Source organism: Neovison vison, chromosome 5 (genome assembly GCF_020171115.1).
Source record: "Neovison vison isolate M4711 chromosome 5, ASM_NN_V1, whole genome shotgun sequence".
NCBI lineage: Eukaryota > Metazoa > Chordata > Mammalia > Carnivora > Mustelidae > Neogale > Neogale vison.
This window is the reverse complement of record NC_058095.1, coordinates 165,169,352-165,194,935: the sequence shown is the minus strand read 5'-3', so window position 1 is coordinate 165,194,935 and position 25,584 is coordinate 165,169,352. Positions and strand designations below refer to the sequence as shown.

The following is a 25,584-nucleotide window of genomic DNA, read 5'->3' as shown; positions in this document are numbered from 1 at the left end:
TATTCTTTTTTTTTTTTTTCAAGTGCAAAACAGCTGAGGTAAAAAAAAAAAAAAAAAAAAAAAAAACCCTTTCCATCCGCAATGGCCCCTCCCAGAGTAGGGAGGGGAGGCACCAAGGCCTGTGGGTGAGCGGGCGGGGCCCAGATGCGAAGGCCGGTGGCAGCTCTCATCCTCAAGGAAGCTATCCCTCTAACCCTCTCTGCGCGGCCCTGCCCTCTGGAAGGATCCTTCAAATCAAACCACTAGTGAGAAGCAGAGCCCATGGTAGTGTCTGCACGTGAACTGGACACAGCCCATGCCTGATGCCCCCTGTCTGCCCGCCAGGCTGAGTACAGGACCCCGAGCTCCCAGGGGACCTGATGTATGGATGTACGTAAGGAACGCAAACCCCTTCCTCAACCCCCTTTTCCTTCCTGCTCTGTCAGAGGCGCAGCGCCTTCTTCAATGAGAAAATCACATCCCGTGTGTTTTCTGAGCCTCCACAAAATGCACTACAAAGTGCTACTTCTCTTCCAGAACCAACCATCCTCAATCACGCACAGAATAAACACAAACGCCGTCTTCTCCCCAACTTGATAATTAAAATATATATGCTAAACATTAAAAAAAAAGTAATCGTTCATCTAAGTTCAGATTTCCACATCAGTAACATGCATTCAACATGGGTTCTTCATCCGCTCAGTTTTGTGTGTCCTCTGGGGAGAGCACGGTCCTTCCTAAGTGCAAACCTGATTAAATAACTTACATGCTAGCTAAGATGAAGAGAATCAGTTGCTTTCACTGTGACACTGGGCTCTGGTTTCTCCCCTGAATGGGTCTATTCATGCGAGAGTGGGGGAGTGAGCCGGAGGCCGGAGGGCTGCTCAGAGAGCTCATTCCTCTGGGGGAAAATCTGGGTGCTGGTCCCAGGAGCACAGTGTCTCCCTTCGAAGAAATGGTCACCGGACAAAAATGTCAAAGGAATGGTGGACAGAGAACATAATGTGACACCAGCCACTGCGTCAGAAAATTATTGAAGCAGACATTATCCTTTAAAAGTAACATGAAGCCAAGGAGACTGGTTCTTGAACCGAAAAAAAAATTAAATCTGCCACCGATGCAGAAGATGTCAAGTGTTCGACGTTCCAACAGAAAGCAAACTGACTTCGCGCGCCGGCTACAAATACGACGAACCCTTAGCGGCGCTGCTTTCAGAGGGCCTGAAGCCACGCGCCGTCTGTAAAACGAGAGGAAGGAAGCACAAGACCTCACTAGGATGAGTGTGAGTCCGTAAGAAGGCCCTCCCTCCATCAAAGCAGTAAAGCACAGCGAGCAGACACAAGAGCCTCCCTAAGACGCACCAGAAACAGTGACAAAAAGCCTCCACCAGAACGCGGCGCGGAGGCACCGCAGCTGCTTCACGTCCGCGAGCCGCCCCGGACGCGCCCCAAGTAAGCGCGGAGCCGCGGCCCAGCCCTCCTGCGCCAACACCCCGGCCACACGGCCACAGGGCCACACGGCCACACGCCGCCCTCGCCCCGCCCTCGCCCCGCCCCTCCCCCCAGCGCAGGGGCACCTGTCTCCCCCTCCTGGACTTCCGCACGCTCTGGCTGCTGCAGGACCCCATGTGACCCCGCAGCCGGCTCCGGAGCTCCAGCAGCCGCAGGCCGGCCGCGGACAGAGCAGCCCCGCTCCGCAGTCTGAGGGACGGCAGGCCGGCGAGTCTAGCTCGCCCTCAGGCATGAGGCGTGGAGAGCCTGGGCCAGTCAGACAATGGGGCCACACAGGAGGAGGCCATGGGGCCGGCCACACAGACAATCCCTGAACTGTCAGCCTCTACGCAGGGGAAACAAAGGAGCACTGACTTCATCACCTCCGGCACAGAACCTCACTCTATCACCACCATTCCAGGAGCCCCTGGCGTCACCAAGCTCACCGCAAATTCGGGTGGGTTTCAGGTTTCGGGTCACTGGTCCTTTAAAAATAAGTAACTAACCTACCTAACAAGCATAACGTTTTCTTAGAGATTTGATCAACATGAAAGATCATAACCTAAAACCAACTTAGAGCAACATAACCCTGGTTTCCTCTTAGGCATGTCGCTGAGATGGAAACCAATCAGACAGCAGGGACCCCCCACCTCATCGGGCCCTGCCACGCAAGAAAAAAAACCACCGCTGCCCGTTTCCTCCCAACCCAGTCTATTAAACTGTCCTCACATTTTCAAAAACCAGATTGTAAGACAGGATGTGAGCCCCTGGGGAAAGGAGAGGAAGGAGCCACCAGGCCGGGCTTGGGGGGGGGGGGGGGGCAATCCCACATCCCCCTTCCCCTGGCTCCACACCCTCCGCCCTAAGGCCAGCACCCCCCTCCAGCAGCCCCCTCCCCGGCCCCCGCCCGCTCACTGCAAATGCGGGACTGAGCGGGCTTGCTCCCTCCCTCAGCAACCAACTCTCAAAACACAACACGGGGGACGGGCCGGGTAAAAGTTTAACGTTATCATGCCTCTTGAAAGACGTCACGGTCACGTTACTCTATTTCCAAACGTGGGGATTCATAAGGTCTTAGGAAAGATTTCCTCCCAGTGCAGAAGGTGTACAGTGCAGCAGCTCCACCCAACGCTCCGGGTCGCCTGCGACGCAGGTCACCGGAGGAGCCAGCCTCAGCAGGCAGGGCTGGGCGCTCCTGCTGGCTCTGCCACACCCTGCCTGGGGCTGCACAGGTCTGTGTGTCTGTGTGTCTGTCTGGAAAAGACCCTGGCGTGGGGGGGGGGGCGGGGGAGGTAGTTTACAGGGTTGTGACACTCCAGAGTGTCAGCTCCCTGACCTGACGTAGAAGAGATCTTACAAACCACCCACTGCAGCCTTCCCACCCAAACCCAGACCCCCCACCCCACCCTCCGTGGCCGCTGGCCCTAATACTCCTGCATCATGAGGTTAAGGGCTGAAAAGCCACAGAGGTGCACGCTGATCTTAGGAAGCGACGGGAAAAGGAGAAGCAACAGAACGAGGGCTCGGGGTCAGTGCCGGCCAGTGGGAGCACAAGATGCTGGGCTGGTGGTCTCCGTCTCCGTCTGCCCTGGGCCCAGGATGCAGAGACCCCAGGCAACGCAGGGAGCCAGGAGGAAAGAGAGAGGAGGCTTCTCTGGAATACAGTGAAGGTCCAGCGAGTTGCTAGAGCGTCTTAAGAAACATGCGCCCCGACACTGCACGTTTATTAGAAGCAGCCACCGCGACCTGTCGTGACTGCAACGTTTCCGAGGCAAAAGCCACCGTCGCTTTTCAGAGCCCGGCACGCGAGTCGTCCCTACCTGCTGCTCCTGTACGTGAAGAAACCGGCACGATGCCCGCGGAACGTTCCAGAGAACCGGAAAAGTGAGCCAGCGCCTCGGACCGCGTAAGGCCTGAGGCCCTGTCTCCCCAGATGGACATACTGAAGACCCCTACCTCCCTAACGATGACTGAGGAAACACCGCAGGCCCTAGAGGACCCGTCTCCGGAGCGCTCCCTCTCTGGGGGCTCGTCTCGGCTCTGCCGGAAAGGGGGCTCCACGTCCTACACGGGCGGTCACGTGCTCCCACTGCTAAAAGCCACCTCGCTCAGGCAAGTGGCAAAGACACTTCCTGTCACCCGGACGGCAGCCCTCCCAGGGACACCTGTTTGCAAACCCAACAGCACAGGACCTCCATGATGCCAAAGGCCCAAGTGCTCTTCTCCACGCTCTCCCTAACAGCCCTGAAAACCTCCTCAAGGCTGAGCACCTCACCAGGCTCCCTAAAGCCAACACAACACGGCCAAGGCCAGCATTACCAAGTTCCTCTGTCAAGGAAGCGCCCGTGCAGGCAGCGAGGGGGCCTCCCCCAGGCCCGCCCACTGTCCCGAAGGGCACAGACACGACTCGCGGGCCGGTGCCCCCGAGCTCCGCCAGCCCAAGCAAGGGCCCTCCCGACCGTGCGCTGATCTAGGACACAGACGACCGCCCTTTCCCCGCTGGAACACAGACAACAGTGGGGGCCGGACTGGTCACGGAAAACGGCCAACTCCGTATCTCCATTATCTGGGACTTCTTCCACAGCGGCTCTCAAGTCTGACGCCCGCTTCTGACTCCAACAGTCTGGCCTCTGGCGCTAAAGTCACCCTCCAAAGCCACTGCGGCTTGCACGGGCAAGTGGCGAAGTCTGCCACTCCCGAGAAGCCAGGCTGCCCCGCACGCTTCTACCTCCGGTGTCAACAGTTCTCCGTCACTAAATCCTAGGACCCACAGAATTTCATATTCTGCTTACTGCACACAAACACGTATTCTATGTATTTTTTAAAGTTTCACGTGCATTTTTAGTAATTACGGACATGCGTGCCACTGGCTCTTGGTCGTGCTGCGGCTGCGGCACACTCCGCTCGCTCCAGCGGGCCGAGACAACAATCGCGCAGAAACACGACTGTGCGGGCACCGGTGGCTCCGTCTGTCAGATGTCTGCCTCCCGGTTTCAGCTCAGGTCGTGACCTCGGGGTCATGGGATCCAGGCCCACACTGAGCTCCGCACTCAGGGTGGGGTGGGGGCGAATCTGCTTAGAACCGTCTCTCACCGCCCCCCAGCCCCTCCCCCCTCTCCCGCTCTCATTCTCTAAAATAAATCAATCCTTAAAAAACAAACTAAACGTGGGGCGCCTGGGTGGCTCCGTGGGTTAAGCCTCTGCCTTCGGCTCAGGTCATGATCTCAGGGTCCTGGGATGGAGCCCCACATCAGGCTCTCTGCTCAGCAGGGAGCCTGCTTCCTCCTCCCTCCCTGCCTGTTTCTCTGCCTACTTGTGATCTCTGTCAACTAAATAAAATCTTAAAAAAAAAAAAAAAAAAAAACTAAACTAAAACCAGCTTTACACGAACATCATTAAACACATTTAAGCTAATTCCTCTAGCATTACTGCATCACAGGGCTTGACGGTTCTCAGAATTCCACACCCAGCGCTTCCGAGCAGCACTGTGGACTGACATGTCCCCCGCTATCAGAGCGGGGATTCTCTTAACCTTTGCTCATCAGATACGTAAACGGCTGCTACCAAAATTTTTATGAAAGCTTAACCACACCGTCAGAGTGCTGTCGATAACGTTTGTGTCCTCCCAAAATGGGTATGTCTGGGGCATCCTGAAATCCCCAATGTGGTGGCCCCTGGAGATGGGGCCTCTGGGCAGTATACATAAGGGGACGAAGGAGACCCAGGGGACGAAGAGGCCGGCTCTGTCTCTCAGCCACGTGAAGATCTGACCAAAGGCGGCGCTCTGTCAGCCAGGAAAAGGGGAGCCACCAAACCCCAAGCAGACTGGCACTCTCGTCTCGGACCCCCAGCCTCCATACTGGGAGGAGTCTGCCAGCCGGCGGCGCTGTCCCAGCAGCCCAAATGAGTCCACCACCACCAGCACCGTGTCCAGTGTCACCCGGCTCTCACCCACGAGCCCTAATGCACGTGCAGCCGTGAGCTCCTCGGTCCTCACGGAGAGCCTCATGCTGCTGCAGCCGCTACAAACGTGCCCGTTAACGCTAATCTGGTTCCACTGTTCGAAGCAAAGAATTTCCTGAAGTTTTATGAAGCCTAATCAATTTCGGTATTTTCTGTTTTCATTCATTGCTTTTAGGTTCTAAAAAGCCTCCTGTCCGCCCAGCGTGCTCGTTGACCACATCCAGACCCGCTGGCAGAGAGCGGAAGGCTGTCCAGCACAACCTCTGAGCACCCTGGGCCACACAGTGGCTCTGCGGCTCTGAGGATGAACACGAAAAAGCCAAGCATTAACAGGAAGAACCTTCAGTACCCGTGGGGGAGATACACTGCAGACTTAGTCAAAGTCAGTCAGCAAACAAAAGTAACAACAAATCCCGGGAGCAGGAGAGCTCAGAATCCAGAATTACTAAAATCGAAAGTGTCCAATTTTTAGTGAAAATGTACAAGCTACACAAAGAACCAAGAACGTGACCCATGCACAAAAACTAGGCATTGCAAGGAAACAGGCTGAGGGGCCCCAACGCTGGGCACAACCCATAAGGGCTTCCTAACAGCCGCTCTCATGTTCACACAGGGACTTCCCAGTCTGCCCATTTCTGGGTGCAAATCATCACTCCGTCCTACCAGGTAAAAAAGATGAACAGACCGAAAACATCACCATGTCTTGGATCCACAGGGGAGAGAGGACAGGACACAAGGCAAACCCCCAACCCCAAGACTGCCGAGGCCGACGGGCAAACACTGCGAGTCCTACTCACTAGGCCCAGGGCCGCAGCAGAAACCAGCCTGGGAGCAACAACTGGGTTGGAAAACAGGGACCAGAAGTGACGGATGCCTGGAGGCTCAGGGCGGACAAGCTGAGTGGTAACAACTCCGAGGCAGACCCTGCTGTAGCGGCCCCACAATGCTGGGGAATTTACGTCCAGGGGTTTTGCCACGTTCCCAAAATATGTGAGGAAAATGCCCCTGGGCTTCCAATGGACATGCGGGAACTGTCCCACCAGGGACTGAAAATCACGACAATTAATATGCTAAGGACGCTAGTGGATAAAGCTGGCCACATGCAAGAGAAGCCGGCGAAGAGACGGAAAGCGTAAGGACCACACACAGATAAACACCAACGGGAAAGAAGGACACGTGTGACCGTCTTGTGAGCAGACAAGACGCGCCGAAGAACCAGGTGCTCCAGATCCTAATGGAATCCTTGAAGACGAAAAAAACACAAGAGAACACGCAAGGACTGTGGGACAGCAGCAGGTGTGACACACACTTAACGGGACTGCGGGAGGAGAAGGAACACAAAGACTGAACAGTGGTGACTGAGAATTCCCCCAAATCAGTGTCACACACCGAAGCCACAGATCTCAGGAAACACAGAACACACCAAGCAGGATAAATGCCACAAAAGCGACACCGGTCCATGCTGTCCTCAAACTGCAGTCAGAGGGGCTTTGGGGGAAAGTGACACATCTGGTAAAAGACTGTTCTCCAGGGCGCCTGCGTGGCTCAGTGGGTTAAGCCGCTGCCTTTGGCTCAGGTCATGGTCTCAGGGTCCTGGGATGGAGTCCCACATCGGGCTCTCAGCTCAGCAGGGAGCCTGCTTCCCTTCCTCTCTCTCTGCCTGCCTCTCTGCCTACTTGTGATCTCTGTCAAATAAATAAATAAAATCTAAAAAAAAAAAAGACTGTTCTCCAAAACACAAAGAACTCGTACAACTCAGCGAGCGAGCCCAACTGTACGACGTTCAAAAAACTGAACAGAAACCCTACAAGAGAAAACACACGAATCGCAAAATCAGCACATGAAAAGATGCTCCCTGTCCTTTGTCACCAACAAGGAGACAGCACGCCCACCTAGTACCTCAGCAAAACCCCAACCACGGATGGCAGCAGACATAGTGAAGACAGCCCGCAGGAGTCCTCCACTGGAGGACAGTGTGGCAGCGTCTTCCAGAACGGAGCATGCTCTCACCACACGACCCAACAGGAGACACAGAGCAGAAAACACATGCACACAAAAACCTGCACGCGCAGGTTTGCAGCATCTTTACTCACAGCTCCCGGCACGTGGAAGCAGGTGACGGATGCACAGGTCCATCCAGACAGTGGGTTACTGTCCTACACTAAAAGGAGCACCATCAGGCCGCCAGAGATGCTGAGCACGAGGGAAGCCGTGCACCTCTGCGGGCAGGAGGCCCGCGGGACGGCCATCATCCTCCCGACTTGACTGCAAGCCTCGCCCTGCTCTCAAAGAGTCAAGTCAAACGAGAACTCAGTCTGCAGCCGACTATAAAAATAACCAAGTTGGGGCACTTGGGGGGGGCACAGCCAGTTAAGAGTCCAACTTTTGGTTTCAGCTCAGGTCGTGGTCTCAGGGTCATGAGATCGAGCCCCCCGTGTCCAGCGCCACACTCAGCAGGGTCTGCTTCCGGCTCTCACTCTCCCTCTGCCCCTCCCCTCCACGGACTTGCGCGCTCACTATAAAGAAGTCTTTTTCAAAAAATGGAAAATTTGAACAAGCGAAAATGGAAAATGATGAACTGAAAGGTGTGATGAAGTGAAAAAGTCACTAGAGGAGCTCAACGTGAGATCTGAAATGCGGAAGAACGGCCAACACCAAGGACGGTAGAGATTATTCGGTCTGAAGAACAGAGAGAAACGAAGAAACATTAAGAGCGCCTCCGAGAGCTGGAGACACCAGCGCACTGACCGCGTGCGCAGCGGAGTCCCATGAAGAGGAAACAGGACGAATGTCCCCTGACAGTCTAACGTCCCCCAGAATCACTCTGTACCCCCAGGTTTGGGGCTTATCTCGACCATCACACAGGAGCAGCGGTCACAGAGCCAACCTGCAGAGCACCACGGCGCAGTCGGACCGGTACTCGCCGCAGGAAGCCTTCCCCGGGAAGAAACCAACGTCCCACATACGAACACAAGAGGAAAAGGCAGCACCACAGTCCTCGTCCTGTGAAACCCTGAAGAGCCACAAGACGACTCCTACTGTGGCCGTGTGCACAGAGCCACGCACGGAGCACAACACACGCGGAAAACCGGCGCTCTCTGCGGAGACCCGTTCCCGGAACAAACATCCAACAAAGAACCAAAGAGGACGGTGGAGGGCAGAGCGTGACCGGGAAAGGTGGGCGCCCCCCGCGTCGGGGTACGGGCCGTGCCAGGGAGGACTGGCGCTCCGCCGGCGCAGAGGCAGCATGGCAGCCCGTGCTCAGGGGGAGCAGGGGACACTGGGAGAAGAACGGAAGTGTGAGAAGCGGAGCTGAGACTCAAGGGAACGGCTGCTCAGTAGAGGAGCCTGGCATCGGCCAACAAACAGGAAGAAACCAACCGGAGACGGCCAGGGCATCGCACGGAGGCTGCGGACCAAGAAGCATGGAAGGGAAACCAGGCAGAGGCAGCACGGACACGAGGGTGGGGGCAAGGAGAGGAAGCCACGAACTGCACCCATGCGTGAGAACGGGGGGTGGGGGGGCCTGCATCTCTGCCCACGGCTACGAGCCGCCGCCCCCGCCAGGCCCGTGCGGAGCAGCTACGAAGCAACGCGCGTTCCAACAACCAACTGTCCCGAGCTCACGGCACCCAGCGAGGTCCGCGGCCCCCGGACAGCGCACTCAGCGCACCCGGGATGCGGACTCACGGCCAAGCCTCTCGCGCGTCGGCCTCCCCGCCAGCGCATGGACACCGAGGCCTCAGCACCAGCCCGGAGCTGCTCCTGGCAAAGATGCGCCACCCCGCGCCCTCGGAGGGACAGCCCCGGACGGGACACTTTCTCTGGAAGACTCGGCGCCGGGAAGAAACCCCAGATGCAGACTTTCCACGGAGTAAGACTGATCCGCAGGGACAGAGTTCACTTCGCTGGCCGGGCACACCGATCTGTGCCGCAGTTCAAAGGGCTGCCAAGTGAACAGGAGCACTTCCCGTCTCTGCAGCCCACGGCACGGCTGAGGGGCCAGAAGGACTCAACTAGACTTCACAAACTGCTAAGCTCCAAATGCGGCTTTAGACTCTGAAACACTCACCCTGTGTACGCGGAGACACTCCTGTGACTCCGCGCCGGCTGACGGATGTGCGCAGGAACCGCAGGAAAGACCCCGCGAGGGGCACGCCAGCGCACGCGGTAACGGACCTCCAGCGCTCACCCTCCTCTCTACCACAAGTAAAGGCCACCTGATGCCTGCAATGGCTTTAAACCACACAGTGAGCCTTTCCACAATCTCCTCTTGGAAGACTGTAAGTGGGAGGACGGAATACTACAGTATTCTACATAAATATCGAAATATTATAAATTCTACATAAATACTGAAACAAAAACAGAAGATTACAAAAGAGAGATGAGAAGAGAAGACGGCAGAACATTAGGTGGTTGTGACTGTGTGGCCAGTCACGGGCCATTTTTACGCCGCGCCTCCCGTAGTTCTCCTGTGTGCCACGTCACAGACCGGTGGACACACTCAAAAATAACAAGTTACTCTTAAAACAGGTTTTGCAATTACTCACCACATTGTAATAGCTTTTGTTAATGGCAGTCGTGTCAAATCCTTTGGGAGGGCTCTTCAACGCTCCTGACTTGGGCGACACAGGCTTTTCTGAAATGAAAACGTAGCACAATTTTACTGACCAGCACTCAAGACCCCCAAACACGCCAGCCCTACACAGCCCAGAGCGACGGGTCCGGGGCCGCTGCTGAAACAACCCACCGAAAAGGGAAGCTGAACAGGGACCCATGTCTCTCCCCCTCGTGCTCAGCTCCCTGAGGTCAGGAGCCAGCGTCTCCGCCCCACACATCGCTCACCCCAGGCACCCCCCATCCAGACTTGACATCTGACAGACCGCGCTCACGACGGACAGCAGGTCAAACAACACCAGCAGAGCTACACCCACAACTCAGGAGCGCAGTGAAGACAAAATAGTAGGGGCACAGAACCAGAGACGAAGTCGGCGACCCGCCGTCTGGACTATCCCTCCAGAATCCAGAACGCTCCGAACGCGAGTGTCTCTGAACAAGTAGGATCTGCCGCCAAGTGACAAGCAAAGAAGGAGAGCCCCGCCCAGCAGGGACAGAAAACAAGACGCCGGGAAGCCTTCATGAAGAACGTCTGCCCCAGAGAGGACGGTGGACGCACTCCCGAGGACGGCAGGAGGCGAGCATCGGTGCGAGGCCCAGCTTTAATGCGGCGTGACAGCTATCGGAGCAGCGTCTGCTAACGGAGGACACGGCTCTCGGTGGGAGGGTGCGCGTTGCCCACCGGTCCTCCTCCAGGCTCCGGGGCCTGGCAGGGAGCAAGGGCGAGGAGAAATCCCAAGAAGCGTGTCCTGAGAGAGGCCGTCCGTACGGTGCCCACCCACCTCCCCCGCATAAACCCCCGTCCTGGCCCGGTGGGGGCTGTGCCCAGAGCCCTTCCCCCTGCCTGTGCGCAATCTCCCCTGCACTTCCGCAAACACGCCCAAGCCTCGCGCCCCAGATTCCAACCGCCTGTCCAGTACTGCCATTGTCCTCCTAGCGAAAGAAACCCCAAAAGCCCAACATGCACACACACTGTGGGCCCTCCCTTCCTGCACAACCGTCCACCGAAGCCTTCCTTCGACGCGGCGCTGTAAAGGTCTTCCAAATGGTTGAAAATGAAAACCAAACGGTGACATGGCCAGGGATGGAAAACAGACTCCGTGAGAGAAGAATTCCTTCCGAACTCCTAGGGACGGTGCATCCGTTCTACTACTGCACTTTCCTTGCCCATTGCCCGTCTGCAGCCGGGTGTGGACTACAGACGAAACCGGCTTGGTTCACCCTGACGATGCCTCCTCATCTTTCCAACCCGTAATCTAGGGGACAATCACCAACAGACGTAAGGGGAGAGCACTGGTGCCCCAACGGCAGCCACGGAGACCACAGTTCCCAACACACGTGCTGCTACCTTGAAGCCGCCTTCAACCGTGAAAGCTAATCACTTGCCAACTGCCTCACTTCACTTCGGACACAACTGGCGACCCCCCAGGCAACAGTATTCCATGTACGCACTCGGACAACTACAAGGAAGTTTCTTTAAAAGAAGTTCCATGGGCGCCTGGGTGGCTCAGTGGGTTAAGCCTCTGCCTTGGGCTCAGGTCATGATCTCAGGGTCCTGGGATCGAGCCCTGCATGGGACTCTCTGCTCAGTAGGGAGCCTGCTTCCCCCCCTCTCTCTCTGTCTGCCTCTCTGCCTACTTGTGATCTGTGTGTGTCAAATAAATAAATAAAATCTTAAAAAAAATTAAAAAGCAAAAGTTTCAGGCCCCGACATTATGTAAAAATACAGAGAGGACAGCGGAGAGCCAGACCATGCAGGCAGAGCGGCAACACCGGGTCTCTCCCCCTCACAACAGGGAGCCCACAGCTGTGCCGGGTGCTGCACGGCACCTACCTGGATGGGAGCCCTTGCGAACATCTCCCGCAAAACCTGTGCCATTCCCACTGAGGGCCCTGAGGCAAGGAGGGGCCTGCGGTGCCGCCAAGCGCAAGGCGCCCGTGTAAGCAAGCCGCCCTGCCACCGACACCCGACGCCCCCAGCTGGCAGGACGCTGCTGCCCGGATCCGCCAGCGCCACGAGGCTGAGGCCAAGGGATCGGCAGGGTCCCTGCCAACAGCCACACGAGGGCCTGCCCCACACGCATCCCAGTGCCTAGACTCTCAGGACAGCCATGCCCAGAAGGGACACTTCCTCACAGCAGAGCGGCAGGGGCCTAGGTTGCCAGGTTTACCAGAAAACTCCTGTGCAGCCTTAGGGAGCCTTCTGGCACTCTCTCCCTACCCCCACATCCCTAAAACATAAGGACAACAAAACCTACGCACATTGAAATGTGAGGTGCCGGACAAGAAGTCACGGCCAATCGTAACAAAAAATGTGCACAGGAAACTTTAGAAAATACTCAGCCTTCCCAGTATCCTAAAAAACAAAAAACACCAATATCCCATCTGGGGCGCACCTGAGAGCTAAGCACGGTCCACTGTGACTGAGCAGCAGGGAAACCACGAGGACATGATTTCATGCCGCCCTGCCAGGGGCCAGAGGATGCAGATCTTCCCCTTCTTGAAATAGACTAAAAATGCCAAAAACAAGAAAACTGAAACATAAATGTGCTAAACCAGAAAAGGGGGTGGGGAATCCTAGTGGCGCTGACAGGGAGGGTCCCTGGGGACTGAGGTTGGGGGACCTCTTGGTAATCCTTTAGGCTGACCAAGAGAAGCCTAAAGCCCCTGCCCACCGACCCGGGGAACCAGCAAGGCCATGGGCTGGCTACTCGGCCACGGGAGAGATCAAAACCCGGAGCCTAACCCTAGCCGCGGGAGGAGGCCCAAATCCACACCAGGCCCCAGAGGCCCACCAGGATCTGCCTGGGGCCACAGAAACTCCGGGAGCCCCTCAGGAGGCCAATGTTGCTCCCTCTGTAGAGACACTTCCGCAAGCCAGGGTACACCCCACGAACCCCAAAGCCAGATCTGTACCCAGAAAGTACGAGCTCACGAAGAACCGGGCCCAGAGTGTAAGCGCGAGGGAAATCAGAACCGAAAACTGCAGATGGGCGACCCAGGCGACTGCGCAGGAAGTAGGCTGGAAACGCCTGGAACGGAAGCAGCAGAGTGAAGAATAAAGAGGACGGAAGAAAAAGAATGAGAGGACGCCTGGGAAATAGTGAACAATTCCCGGAAGTGAACACTGTGGTCACCACAATGAGCTCAACGGACGGCTACCCTCGCAGGGGAGGGGGACTGCGAAACGCAAGCGTCCGAGGTGTGCACGCCCGAGGAAGGAAGCCCAGGAAAGCGGAGCCCAGGAAGACAGAGGAAAAGCTGCGGAGGACACAGGACGCAGCCGAACGGGATTTTAGGAAAAAGCAGAAGCAGCGAGCAGGCAGCATTCCTGGAGAAGATGCTCTCCAGAAGCAGAAGCCAGCCCGGACAGGGGGTCAGGGGGAACCGCAGCGCCCCTAGGCAGCACTGAAGGTGGGCACACTCGGGGAGAGCCCCCCACATCGCTGAGACCTCGGTTCCAAGAGCCCGGAAAACCCCTCCCCTGAGAGCCCCGAGTCTTGGCGAGCCGTGGTTCTTCCTCTACGTGCGGACCCATGAGAGAGCTTAACTGGTAGGTTAGGCCCAGTCAGAGATGAACGAAAACCCTAATAAAAGACTCTAAAAAAAGTCACCCTGGGGCGCCTGGGGGGCTCAGTGGGTTAAGGCCTCTATCTTCGGCTCAGGTCATGGTCCCGGAGTCCTGGGATCGGGCCCCGCACCGAGCTCTCTGCTCGGCGGTGAGCCTGCTTCCCCCCCTCTCTGCCTACTTGTGATCTCTGTAGGATAAATACATAAAATCTTTTAAAAATTAAAAAAAAAAAAAAAAGTCACCCTGTGCTGTACTCTCCCGGTGCGGCGAGGGCTTGAGGGGACGGACACCCACTAAGGAAGTGAGGCTACGGCTCATCTCCCGCCCCACGTCGCTGCTTGTGGACCTCGGCGGACCGCAGGGAACAAACCGCGAATGCGCGACCGCGAACGAGGGGCGCCCCCGTGCACCACGGCCCTCGGCCCCTCCTCCGTGACAAAGAGACCCAGCAGCCGCAGTCAGCCCTGAGCATGGTGGCTCCCACTTCCTCGTCCTACCTTCCACACGACAGTGGTCACCTCATCTACGAGTCCCCACACCGGGTCACATCACTCGCTCTGTGCGGGTTCATTTTACCGTCAGCAGCTTCCTCGCTACCACAGCACCCTCGACCTGGGTGGTACCTTGCCCCACAGCCTCCCCATTGAGCAACCTCACGCCAGTGTAGACGCTCGGGCACCTCTGCGTCAGGACAACCTGCCCTTGCTCTTCTGCAGCTGAATCTCAGAAACTCCCACAGAAGACAGCAGGACACACACACGCTCTTCCGTAGCTCCAGCAGTTAACCCTGAGATCCCTCCTCCTTTTCTAGAAGCATCATGCAGGGGATCCAGATACTAGCAACTTACCATCAATACTTCACGGTGTCTGTCAGACTCGGACTTTCAAACCCAACCATCAGGCCACTGTCACAGCGGACAAAACGGGCTCCTACCCTCTCAAGCCAGTTGCTGTCGGAGTTCGCTACACTCCGGCCCGCCAGCTTACCGAGCCCAGGGAACCGGGTAAGATCCACGCAGCAGGTCCACGCAGCACGCCCCATTCCACCTCTCAGCCTTTTCTTGAATGCCCAAGGGACACTCGCCTTCTCACCTGTCTAATCCACCTCATCTTCTATTCAGGGAGCCACAGGCTTCCCGATCTCTGGAAGGACACTAGGTCTTCTCACTGCTCCTCTCCTGGTTCCCACAGCAGGGCCTGTGCCGCCTGGGCAGGGCCTGTGGCTGCGAACCGCGCGCCCCGAACAGTCCTGCTGGCGGAGCGCGCAGAGCGCAGGCGACCCGAGGCAGAGCGGACAGGTGGGAAAGGCCCAGGTGGGGGCTTGTGCTACAAAGTGGGCCACAGCTCTCGAGTTCTCCACCGTTGTGAAGCGACAGAGTAAAAACAATTTCCGGTCTGCCCTAAATGCCCGCATCTAAACTCAGACAGGGGGAAGTTTCACTAGAATGTACTCCGATATCTGTGAACGCGGGCGGCGCGGGAGGTAATCCCTTCAGCCCAACTGTCAGCTAAAGAACACTCAGCATGACAGGTCACCAGTAGGAGCGAACATGCTCTTTACACTTTAAATAAACAGAAAGAAAAGAAACTTTCCCAAGTTACTTGTCTCCGTCCAGTACAAAAACCTGGGACTCCGTGTGACCCACTGTGGTGACATGTTTAAAGGGTCTCTCGTGGGCGTGCACAGAGAAACACAGGTGAGATGTAAAAACTGGGGGAACAAACAGCATGCAGTCACCCTGACGGAAGTCAACCAAGACATGTAACGGCTTTCTTTAAAGATTTTGAAATAATATCTGCACCCAATGGCGGGGCTCAAATGCACGACCCCGAGACCAAGAGCCGCACACTTCACTGACCAGGCTAGCCAGCTGCCCCTTCTAAATACTTTTTTTTCCTTAAGTCAACTGCTCCCACCCCCGCCCCCCAGGTAACCGCTAGTTGTTCAGCTGGCGCGGCATTCGTCCCCACCAGCCATCTGGCCCCGCACCCCCAGAACAAGGCCTGGTGCGGCACCACCAGACATATCACGAGGGTGACGGCACGCCGAGAAACCACGGACCCCCAGAAGCAACACCACGCGTGCCCACGTCCTTTGGGACACAACTCCCAAACGCCACCGGAAGAGGACTTTGAGACTCACAGACTATCTTTTCCACGTAACTGTCAAAGGGTGACTCAAAGCTCCACGAGGAGAGAAATAGCTGACAAGGAAAATTTCACCTGCACTCTGCCTGTGGCAACTCAAGGTCAGCCCAAGATTCCCATTAAAATGAGTCATTCATGGGGCACCTGGGGGGTTCAGTGGGTTAAGCCTCTGCCTTCGGTTCAGGTCATGATCTCAGGGTCCTGGGATCAAGTCGCACGTCAGACTCCACACTCAGCAGGGAGTCTGCTTCTCCCGCCCCCTCTGCCACCTGCCCCTGCTCGCTCTCTCTCTCAGATAAGTAGAATCATTAAAAATTAATAAATAGAAAATAAATGAGTCACTCTCAGCAGAATTCAAGGCCCACGTTCAACAGAGATGGCCAGAGCCGGGCTCCACAGTGACGGCTGCCCCAGCACCAGCTCTGCAGCCCCCTGGCCCTCACTGGTAAAGGTAAAGACCACCTTACCCTCCCCGCTCCCTTCCCCAACTCCAGCATCTTCCTGGGAATGGCCCAGGGCAGCACTCTAGGCCCCAGGATGGCCATCAGACGGCAGGACTGGCCAGGAGCACAGTCCCCAGGCCTGACCAGGGACTACCGGCGGCCCAGCCCAGCAGCTGAGTCTGTGAGACTAAGGCGACATTTCCAGCCCAGTCAGCCTGACACCAGTGTTGCAGGCACAGCTGGCCGCACACCTGCGGGGATTAGGAGGCTCTGGGCCCAGAACCGAGGTATCCCAACGGCTTCAGGGGTCACGGTGGGGATGGAATGAGGCCACAATTACAGCACTTCACACGATAACCAGAACAAAAGCAACAAAGACACTATTTACTGTGACCTTTAGTGCAGTGAAGATACTATCTTTGTTATCAACTAGGGGAAAACGGCAACGGTGAAGTACCATTTCACATCCGATAACGACTATCCAGAAACAAAGTATGGTCAAGGACATGGAGAACCTGGAACCATCGTCGGCTGGGAGGAGCAGCAAGGCAGCTCGCCAGGGTCTCACCGGCACCCCGGAGCCAACTGCACCCCAAGGCACACGGCCGAGAGAACGACAGGACTCAAGCAGATCTCACCCAGGTTCACAACAGCACTACTGATGATAGCAAAAGGTGGGAAAAAAAACAAATGTCCAGCAACCAATGAGTGGACAAGCGAAGCGTGGTCTTGAAATAGAGAAAAACACCGGTCGGCCCCTGGTTCAGGACTCGGGAAATGAGCCCGGCTCTGAGAGCTCTGGATCAGGAAATACGCTCAAAGGCCAAGTATGAGAACAAAAGATGCCCCCAGGGCTCTTATCACCAGCGAATTACTAGTGAGTCACGGAGCTGCTCCGACACCACGCGGCTGGTGTCAGAAGGGCTGGGGGGGCACTCAGCTCCACGTCCACAGCGGCCCGAGGGCTTTACACAGCAGGCCTGGGACAGCACAGGCTGGAAGGGCAGAGGCCCGCTTCGGCGCGGACGCTTTCCCTCATGCGGCAGGACTCTAAGTGCACGGGGTCCTCTGCTCTTTCAGCAAGGCCTCCTCTGACTTTACTGTAAGAAGACAGCACCGGAGGACCCACAAAATACATGCTCGTTCACTGTTTGTCTCCCCAGCAAGGCTTCTGCTCAACAGAAGGCTACTGCAGTTAAGTTTCTGGGGTATCAGAGTTACAGAGATCTGGGGCTGCGCCACGGGGTCGGCTCCCCCAAGCCCACAGTGCTCAAGGGTCACCTGTGTGCTCAAGACCTCCGCAGCCGCAGCCACAAAGCCAGCAGTCCTGTACACGGCGCACACGGCGCACACGGACCCCCGAGCTGTGCCACGAAGAGACACGCTCGGAAGGACAGCCGCTGTCCTGGCACAGCCCCAAGCAGGACCGCATGAGCAGAGGACATGCGCTGGACGCAGGGACTGTCACGGCCACACCCCTCTGACAGAAGGCTCGGCCGGAGGCCTCAGAACTTCTAAGTCCTCAAGAATCCCACAACAGAAACGAAGGAAGTGCAACTACTACGACACCCTTTCAAACAGCATCAGCCTCTGAATAAATTTTTAGAAGTCAATGAAACTGATCACAGGAAACATAAACAAAGTGATGCATTTTAAAACACCCTACGAAGAAAAATCATACCTCTTGGCCAAAAGCACCCGTAGTGATACAAATTAACAGCCTGTGTGACACGGCAAACCCCAAGTCCTTATTTTAAACGGATTATAATGACTGAATGAAAGGCTACTTTTAAGGATGGACCCTTCTCGCCGGCACCCCAAGGCGGCTGGAAGAAGCGGTGGGCAAGAGCGGGACTCCTCTGCCCAGGGCCGTCTCCCCAAGTTCCCCCGGGGAGGAGCGCCCCCCGTGCAGCGCCCGCCCCTCTGCCTGCTTCCGGCCCGGAGGACAGGCCTCCGCCGGCGCCGCACTCACCGCTGGGCTTGACCTCGCGCACGTAGTTGCTGGGAAACCAGCCGGTCCTGCCGCTGTGCGTGCCCTCCCACCAGCCGCCTTCCTCCACCCGCGTGACGTGGATGACGTCTCCCTTGGCGAAGGAGAGCTCGTCTTCATTGGTCTGCTGGAAGTTGAACTTGGCTCTCACAACCAGCTGGCTGTTGCTGTTGTCGGTCATGTCCTGGAAAGGGAAGAAGGGGGAGAAACACTTCATGGCGTCGACTTCACATCAAAGTAGATGGTGTTTGACTGGAAGGCCCCGTGCCAAGAGCAGAAAGACCGTCCAAGCACACAAACGGGCTGGGGACCTGCTCCAGTGCCCTGGCCTCCAGCACCGGCTCCCGTCCTGGAGGAAACCCTCTTCATGCCTGAAAGGCTTTATTCTGCCCCGGGTAGGCCTGTGTCCACACTACGCACCTTCACACGTACACGGACATCGAAGCATACGGAGCATCTGTACAACCCCCCGGAGTCAAGAGTGTGGTCACTCCCAGCACGAGAATCACTTCAGTCTTCACGAACCACGTAACTAACCGTACGGCTGTGCCACCAACTCACTCTCCATTACTGGGCTGAAGGCTGCTTCTCCTGTTTTTCTCCCGCGAAACAAGGCTCTGCTGAAACTCCCTGCACATCTCCTCACACACCTCTGAAGAAGCCTGCACATTGAATTCGGGTCAGAAAACACGTATATGACACACTCTAAATTTCAGCTCCGATCTCTCAACTACCCTCCAGAGGCCCCGCTCACCGCCGCGGCAGTCCTGTCAGCGGCACCGAAGGGCCGGCGCAGGACACCGCGCGGTGTTTTTACTCGCACCCAACTGCTGGCAAGAAATGGTATCTCCTTTCCATCTGCATTTTGTCCTCGGAGATTAAGCACGTGTGCCCATCTCTGAAAGGTGGGAAGAGGGAGGCAGACGGGATAGAGTTTCTATTTCCATCTATCCCAAACTCCGTTCTGCAGAGGCTTGCCACTGGGAACTACCAACAGGAGTAAACCAAATACTGCCCCCAAGGAAAGCCTGATCTCCGGGTGGAAGGAGCCAAGGAGGGGCAGCAGGCAGGCCCACTCACCCCGACGGGGCGCACCCTGTCAGCCTGCATCCAGGGGTCCCAGGGGACGGGGAAGGACATCCCGTAGCCCACGGAGCCTCACTCCTCATGAGGCTCCTGAAAGCCGTGCCCCACAACAGGGGAGTCAGCCAGGGAAGAGCAGACGACTCCACCTTCTGCACGGTGGAGGGAGGCACGAGCGGAGCTCAGAGGGAGGGGAGGGTGGGCGCAGGACAGCTCCCACGGCGGCGCGAGACTGCAGGGGTGCTCCCGGGGGAGGAGTGAGAAACGCTCCCCAGTCCGGAAGCACAGGAGACTCTTGGAAACAGGCAGGAGACCAGGGCTGCAGTCAGGAACGGTGCCGAGAAAGCTCCAATGGCAACAATTCCTAGTTCTAGACGACAAAACGTGGTCAGGAAAGGACAAACAGTCACCACACAGGCCCCGGCCACGCTGTGGGTCTGGGGCGTGGTGATGCTATGTGGACCGGACGCAACGGAAACCGCAGGGGAAATCCAGGGCGAAGGTACGGGCCTGGGCGCAGTGTGAGACCCCCACACCCCTAGTCCACGGCAGGTTTAAGCAACCAAGCTTCACACAGGCGTTCACTGAGACAGTGGCAGAGATGGGGCCGCCTGGCTCCTCGCGCCCCAAGTCCTGAAGGACCCGATTCCGAACTAGGTGCAAGAGTCACCAAACAGAGAAAAAGCAGCATAGACAGAGGGACAGGGCTTAAGGAAGGGCAGACAGCTCCCCAAATGTTTAATACTTGCGTATCTCACATCAACATGTTATAAAAATTGACTGTTTAAACACATCCATTAAATGTTTCATCTAGTAAATTAAACACGTCACACGTACGCATATTTAATGCTTCGGACAGGTCTTCCGCATCTGGCAACACTGAAAGACAAAGCTCTGGCCTACCGATCACCTCAAATGTGATGCTTGCTGGCGCACGCCAGCGGTGGGGGAGCAGCTGAAGCCCCCCCAGAAAGAGCACGCATGTCCCCACTCTGGGGAGGGAAGCAGGCAGAGCAGCCACGCTGGGTCGGCTCGTCCGCAAACCACGGCCCTCCCGCACAGGCTGACCGCCACGTCCTCCTCTCGGCGACCACCCGGGGCAAGCTGGCTCGCTGCAAAACCTGCACAGCGCCAATCCTGGTGATCACCTTCCACAGTGGATGCAACACGTACCCAGGCACACGCACAGAGCGGGCCCCTCGGAGGCTGAGCCACTGCCCAGAAACGACCCTACAGTCAGCCTGTCCGCCTCAGCTCAGCAGCCGGTGCTGAGGCCCTCTCCGGGCACCAAGGAGACCGGAACATGACAAGTGAGGTCAAAGACACTCTCCCACCAAGAAGCAAATTCTCTGCAGTCAGGCACACACTAGAGAAACACCACAGAAGCCTCTTCCGCTTCAGAAGTGGCCACTCCACAGGGCAAGAACAGGGGCCCGTGGACAGGCAGGCAGCCAGCCTAGATCCACCTAAATTTCTGATTCCACAGACGTCCCCAGTTCAGAACCTACTAGAAACCTCAATGGAAGACGCTGTCCTAAGGAGTGCTAAGCGAGCAGGACGCCCAAGGCGCCATGCAAGGCGTGCCCGCCCACGATGCCGCACAGGGCCCCCACCCACGCGGACGAGGAGAGCTCCGGTCACTGCCGCCGGGGCCACGGGGCCGCGGGAGGTATTTAACCACTACCTTATTTTGGATTTCTCTTCTTTCCATTTTTAAAAGTGCTCCTGCAACTAAAGCTCGCCCCGTCTCCGGGTTCAAGGGGACAGCCCACGGCAGCCCACAAGGTAACAGGCTGAGCGAGGGCAGCCGCTCACCGAGCGTGTACGCACACCAGCTCCATTTATGCCAACTTCAAAACAGCAAAGCTTGGCTTTGCCGTCAGAGCTCAGGCCAGCAGACGGCTCTGGGAAAGGAAGACCTAACAAAGGTGACGCTGATCTGACCGAGTTCTGCTTCTCGATCTTACACGGGATGTGCGACTTGTAGACATTCATCAGGCCGTTCTCCTCGATGCAGGCTTCAGGTCAGTGAGGGGAGGACACGCGGGGTAGGGGTACAGCACCTCCGCTGGGAGCAGGAACGTTCCCCGCCCCCGGCCACCTCCTGCGGCCTACGGAGGCCTGCCTGTCAATCATACCACGCACACCCAGGTCTGCGTCAAGCAAGTGCTCTGACCCCGCGTTCTGAGGGTAGCCCAGTAACCCGAACCCAGGATGTTCCGGCGCGTGCCGTCACGTGCAGCCCATCCCCTGCTCCCTGCAAGCGCTCAGAACTCCACTGATAGAAGAAGAGCCTGTCAGGGAACACCTAGTTTCTACTCCAACAGCTAGTACTTCCCGGACTCGTGACCGTATGTAAGTGTGACTTCTCTGCGGCCGGTTCCTCAGAACGCACGCGGTCAAGCAGACGCAGCAACCAGACGATGTCCCCTTTGTGTTCCAAACCTGCCGGCCCACACCATCAGCCGGGAGACACTCGCTGCTTTCAGCTGCGTGGGAAGGTTGTCCAGAGCATTCCGAATCGAGGACATCTGGTGCACTGAGTCAGCCCAGTACTCGTATGCTTGCTGGGCAGAGGAACTGGGAAGGTTAAAACCATGAAAAACACACGGATATATGGTCCTACGTGCCTTAGAGACCGTTCTGGGAGCTCAGTGACAGTCCCAGGAGGTAGCAGGGACCACAGGGACCAGGAAGGGCTTTAAGGGCTCCTGTCAGGTGAGTCAAGGGTGACGGGAGCAAGCACGTCCCCTCATCGGACTGTTCTCCCCATCTGTGGAAGGGAAACTCGGGAGCCCACGTCATACTTACCGGGAGTCAGGGGATGAAAACTCAGGGCACGGAGGGACGGGGGGCAACCCAGAAAAGGATAAGGAGGGAGCGACAGGAAAGGGCCAAGGGAGGGAAGTCCGAGCTTCCAGGCCAGCGCAGACAACGCCCTGCGACTGCTCAAGAGCGCCCACCTCCCACGCGGGAGACCGGCCAGGAGCAGACGGAGTCAGAGACCCAGAAGCGAGACTGCGCGGACAGCAAGCTCCGAGGCGGCGGTCGGGCGAGACCTGGCCAACCGGAGCGGCAAGAGCAGAGTCAGGACGTGCGCCCGGGGGGCCCTGAGAGAGCACGGAGAGCACTGACCCTTGCCTTGGCAACGGCCGTGCCGTACACGATCGGGAGATTGCAAAATTCATGTCCAGGAAACCTCCGACTGTTCTCAGCTCACCATGGAACATTTCAAATGAACAGAAAGTGATGGGCAGCTGGGAATCCGCGTGTCACCAAGTCATCCTTCTCCCCCTTCCTCTTGGCCACTTTGCCCATCCCCCAGCCCCCTCTGGCAACCATCAGTTTGTTCTCTATGGGTCTGTTTTTGCTTTTTTTTTCGTTTCTCAGAAACCACCTGCAAGTGGACTAAGGTAGTACTTGTCTTTCTCTGATGTGTGCCGTTCCGCAGCACCCCCCAGGCCCACCCCGCTACACAAATGGCATGACCTTACTCTTCACGGCTGAGTAATAGGCCCTTTTGAGTATACCACACGCCTCACGCAGCTGTCCACGGGGACTCGGGTTGCTTCTACAAATAATGCTGCAGTAAACACAGACGTGCATGGATCTTCTCAAATCAGCGTTTGTTTTCTTCGGGCTCATGCTCAGAGCAGAGTCACGGATCACAGGGCGTCTCTACGTTCAGTCTGAAGACCACGATACTGTTTCCTACAGTGGCTGCAGGAATTGACGCTGGCGCCTGCCAATGGTCTGCCCGAGGCTAGCCATTCCGACTGAGGGAGGGGTTCTCTCACGCCGTGGTTCTGACACAGGTCTGTGATGGTTAGTGACGCTCGGCCTCTCTTCATGGGTCTTCCGGCCTCCTGCAGGTTTTTGGGAAAACGTCTATTCAGGTCCTCTGTCCATTTTTCATCAGATTTTTTGATGTTCATTTCTGTAAATTCTTCACATATTTTACATACAAAGTCTTTATCGAATAGGTCCCTTCCAAGAAACTTCTCCAGTTCAGCAGGTTCATCTGCTGATGGCTTCTTTGACAATAAGGCGTTTCATCCTGGTGCACTCCTCATAGTTGTTTCCCTTGCCGGCGGAGACCTACCAAGAAAAAGGTTTCTGCAGCCGTTGTCAAAATAAGGACTGCCTTTTTTTTCTTCTAGGAGTTTTATGATTTCAGGTCTCACATTCGGATCTTTCGTCTTTTGTGTGTGCTGTACGAAAGCGGCCTGTTTTCCCCACACCACTGTTCGGAGAGAATGTCTTTCCCCGCTGTATATTCTTACCTCCTCTGCCACTGACTGAGACGATGTGTCCTGGTATCAGACACACAGCTGGAGGCTCACTTCTGGCTCCCGGCTCTGTCCCGCCGACCTGTGTCCACTCGGGCACCAGCCCTGCGCCGCGCCCGGAAACTGGGGACTGCGACACCGCCAGCACTGCTCTTCCTCAAAACTGCCTTGTCTACGCTGAGTCTTCTGCGGCTCCACAAAAATTATACCAGGACTTGTTCTAGTTCCGGGATCAACTACTGGGACCCTGACAGGCGCCGCATCATGTGTGCAGACTGCTCAGGGGCGTGTGGGCCCGTGAGTGGCACGGACTATCTCTAACCCAGGAGCACGTCCCCATCGGCCGGCATCGACTTCAAGCTCCTGCACTGTTTTGTAGTGTTCAGAGTACGAGCTGCTCACCCCCTGGATCACGTTTATTCCTTTTTTATTCTTTTTGGCACAATTATAAATGAAATTAAAAAAATAATCTCTCTTTGTGGCGCCCATCACCCAGCTTTAAAAATGTTGCCATCCTGATCCTAATTTTTAATCCAAGAAAGTTACCTCCAAGGACTGTGAACACCTGCGGAGAAACCTAAAGGCAAAGGTCATCCTCACGCAGCATCGAAGAGAAGCCTTGCCCCTGCTCCCCTCACCAGCAGCTAGTGGGGTCTCTTCCAATCACAGATGCCAAACAGGAGACATGGAAGGGGGCTTTTCATTTCTGGTGAGACTTAAAATATCTCCGGCTCATTACAAATTAATTCCGTGGTACCGCGATCCCAGGAACATTCACTATTCAACATTACATTTACCTGCATTTTACTTAAAATTTTACATTTGCAATCAAGTCTTCAGGTACTCAAAACCAAGTAGTTAAAACGGACACAGGTAATGGTGCCTGGGAGCGTCTGACTCTTGGCTTCAGCTCAGGTCGTGGTCTCAGGGTCACAGGACTGGGTGCTGCAAAGCACAGAGCGTGCTTGGGACTCTCTCTGCCCCCGCAGCCCTCCCCACCTCACATGCAGTCAGGCGCTAAAACACTAAAAAGTTAGCAGAGGTAAATGGGTGAGGCAACAGGTATTTCTTTTCTCAGAGTGTGTTGAGTTTGTTTTCTTCAATTTTCCCCCAAGAATTTTATAAAACCTCAATTTAAAATGCTTTTCAAGTAGCTTGTGTATTCTTCCTTAATTTAGAATCAAAATACTCCCAATCGCGCTCTGCAGCATTCACCTAGTGTTACACCCAGTGCCTCGTGGGCTCAGGGCGGGGCCGCCTGAGGGAGTCCAGGGAACAGCACCTGGAACAGCGCGCACAGAGTCCAGGGAACAGCCACGCGGCGCAGCACCTGCAAGAGCAGAGACGGTGATGGCGCCGCTCTAAGGAGAGCCAGCGAGGAGTCAGCCTGGGCTCACAGAGTTCAGGAACACGTAACTATCCCACTGCCTTCCGTAGCTTCCTTTTCAACCCTCCTCCATGAGCTCAAGTCAAATTCCCTCCACAAGATACAACTCTAGCCACTTTCTTTCTTTAGGGTCACCATTAACGTACGTAATCTTCCATTCGTGTCGAAGCTGACATTGTAGCTGTGGTCCCCGGTCACTCGAGAGCCGGGGTCTCCTCAGACTCGTGTGCAAGACCATTTGTCTCTAACACAGGTTTACTGAAGTGGTCCAGAAAACGAAGTCACATGACCAAGTGCACCCACGAGCTCCAAAGAGGGCTGTGAGTGTTTGCACCAGGACAGCGGGAATGGCCTCTCCACACCTGGCCCCCGTCCCGCCGTGCACGGCGTCTCAGCGCAGCTTCACGGCTCCGCCCGATGTTCTCTGCTAACGGCCTGTATCCTAACAACGTAGACGTGGATCTTTCTTCACTTCCCAGGATAACGTTCACTTCAGTTCCTTTTCCACATCACCACCAGCCATCCGAAGGGAGTCCCTCCTTCGCCAACCACGTGCGGACTCAGGAAAGCACTCTAGGTCATGCTTAGAAACACCACATTGTGATTCTTCAGCCGTTGGCCATT

The 25,584-nt window shown here is 56.3% G+C and overlaps 1 protein-coding gene across 4 annotated transcripts in view; it reads right to left on the bottom strand.

Annotated features, from left to right (window-relative positions):
- The window catches only part of ARHGEF7 (Rho guanine nucleotide exchange factor 7), a 119,658-nt gene that overhangs the window by 37,290 nt on the left and 56,784 nt on the right, over nucleotides 1-25,584 (bottom strand). For all 4 annotated transcript variants that reach the window (XM_044250126.1, XM_044250123.1, XM_044250125.1 and 1 more), the window contains 2 exons: nucleotides 18,184-18,385; nucleotides 9,983-10,071 (listed from right to left, as the gene is read on the bottom strand). In XM_044250126.1, the coding sequence (XP_044106061.1) occupies nucleotides 9,983-10,071; nucleotides 18,184-18,385 (291 nt within the window). The remainder of the gene's footprint in view (nucleotides 1-9,982; nucleotides 10,072-18,183; nucleotides 18,386-25,584) is intronic.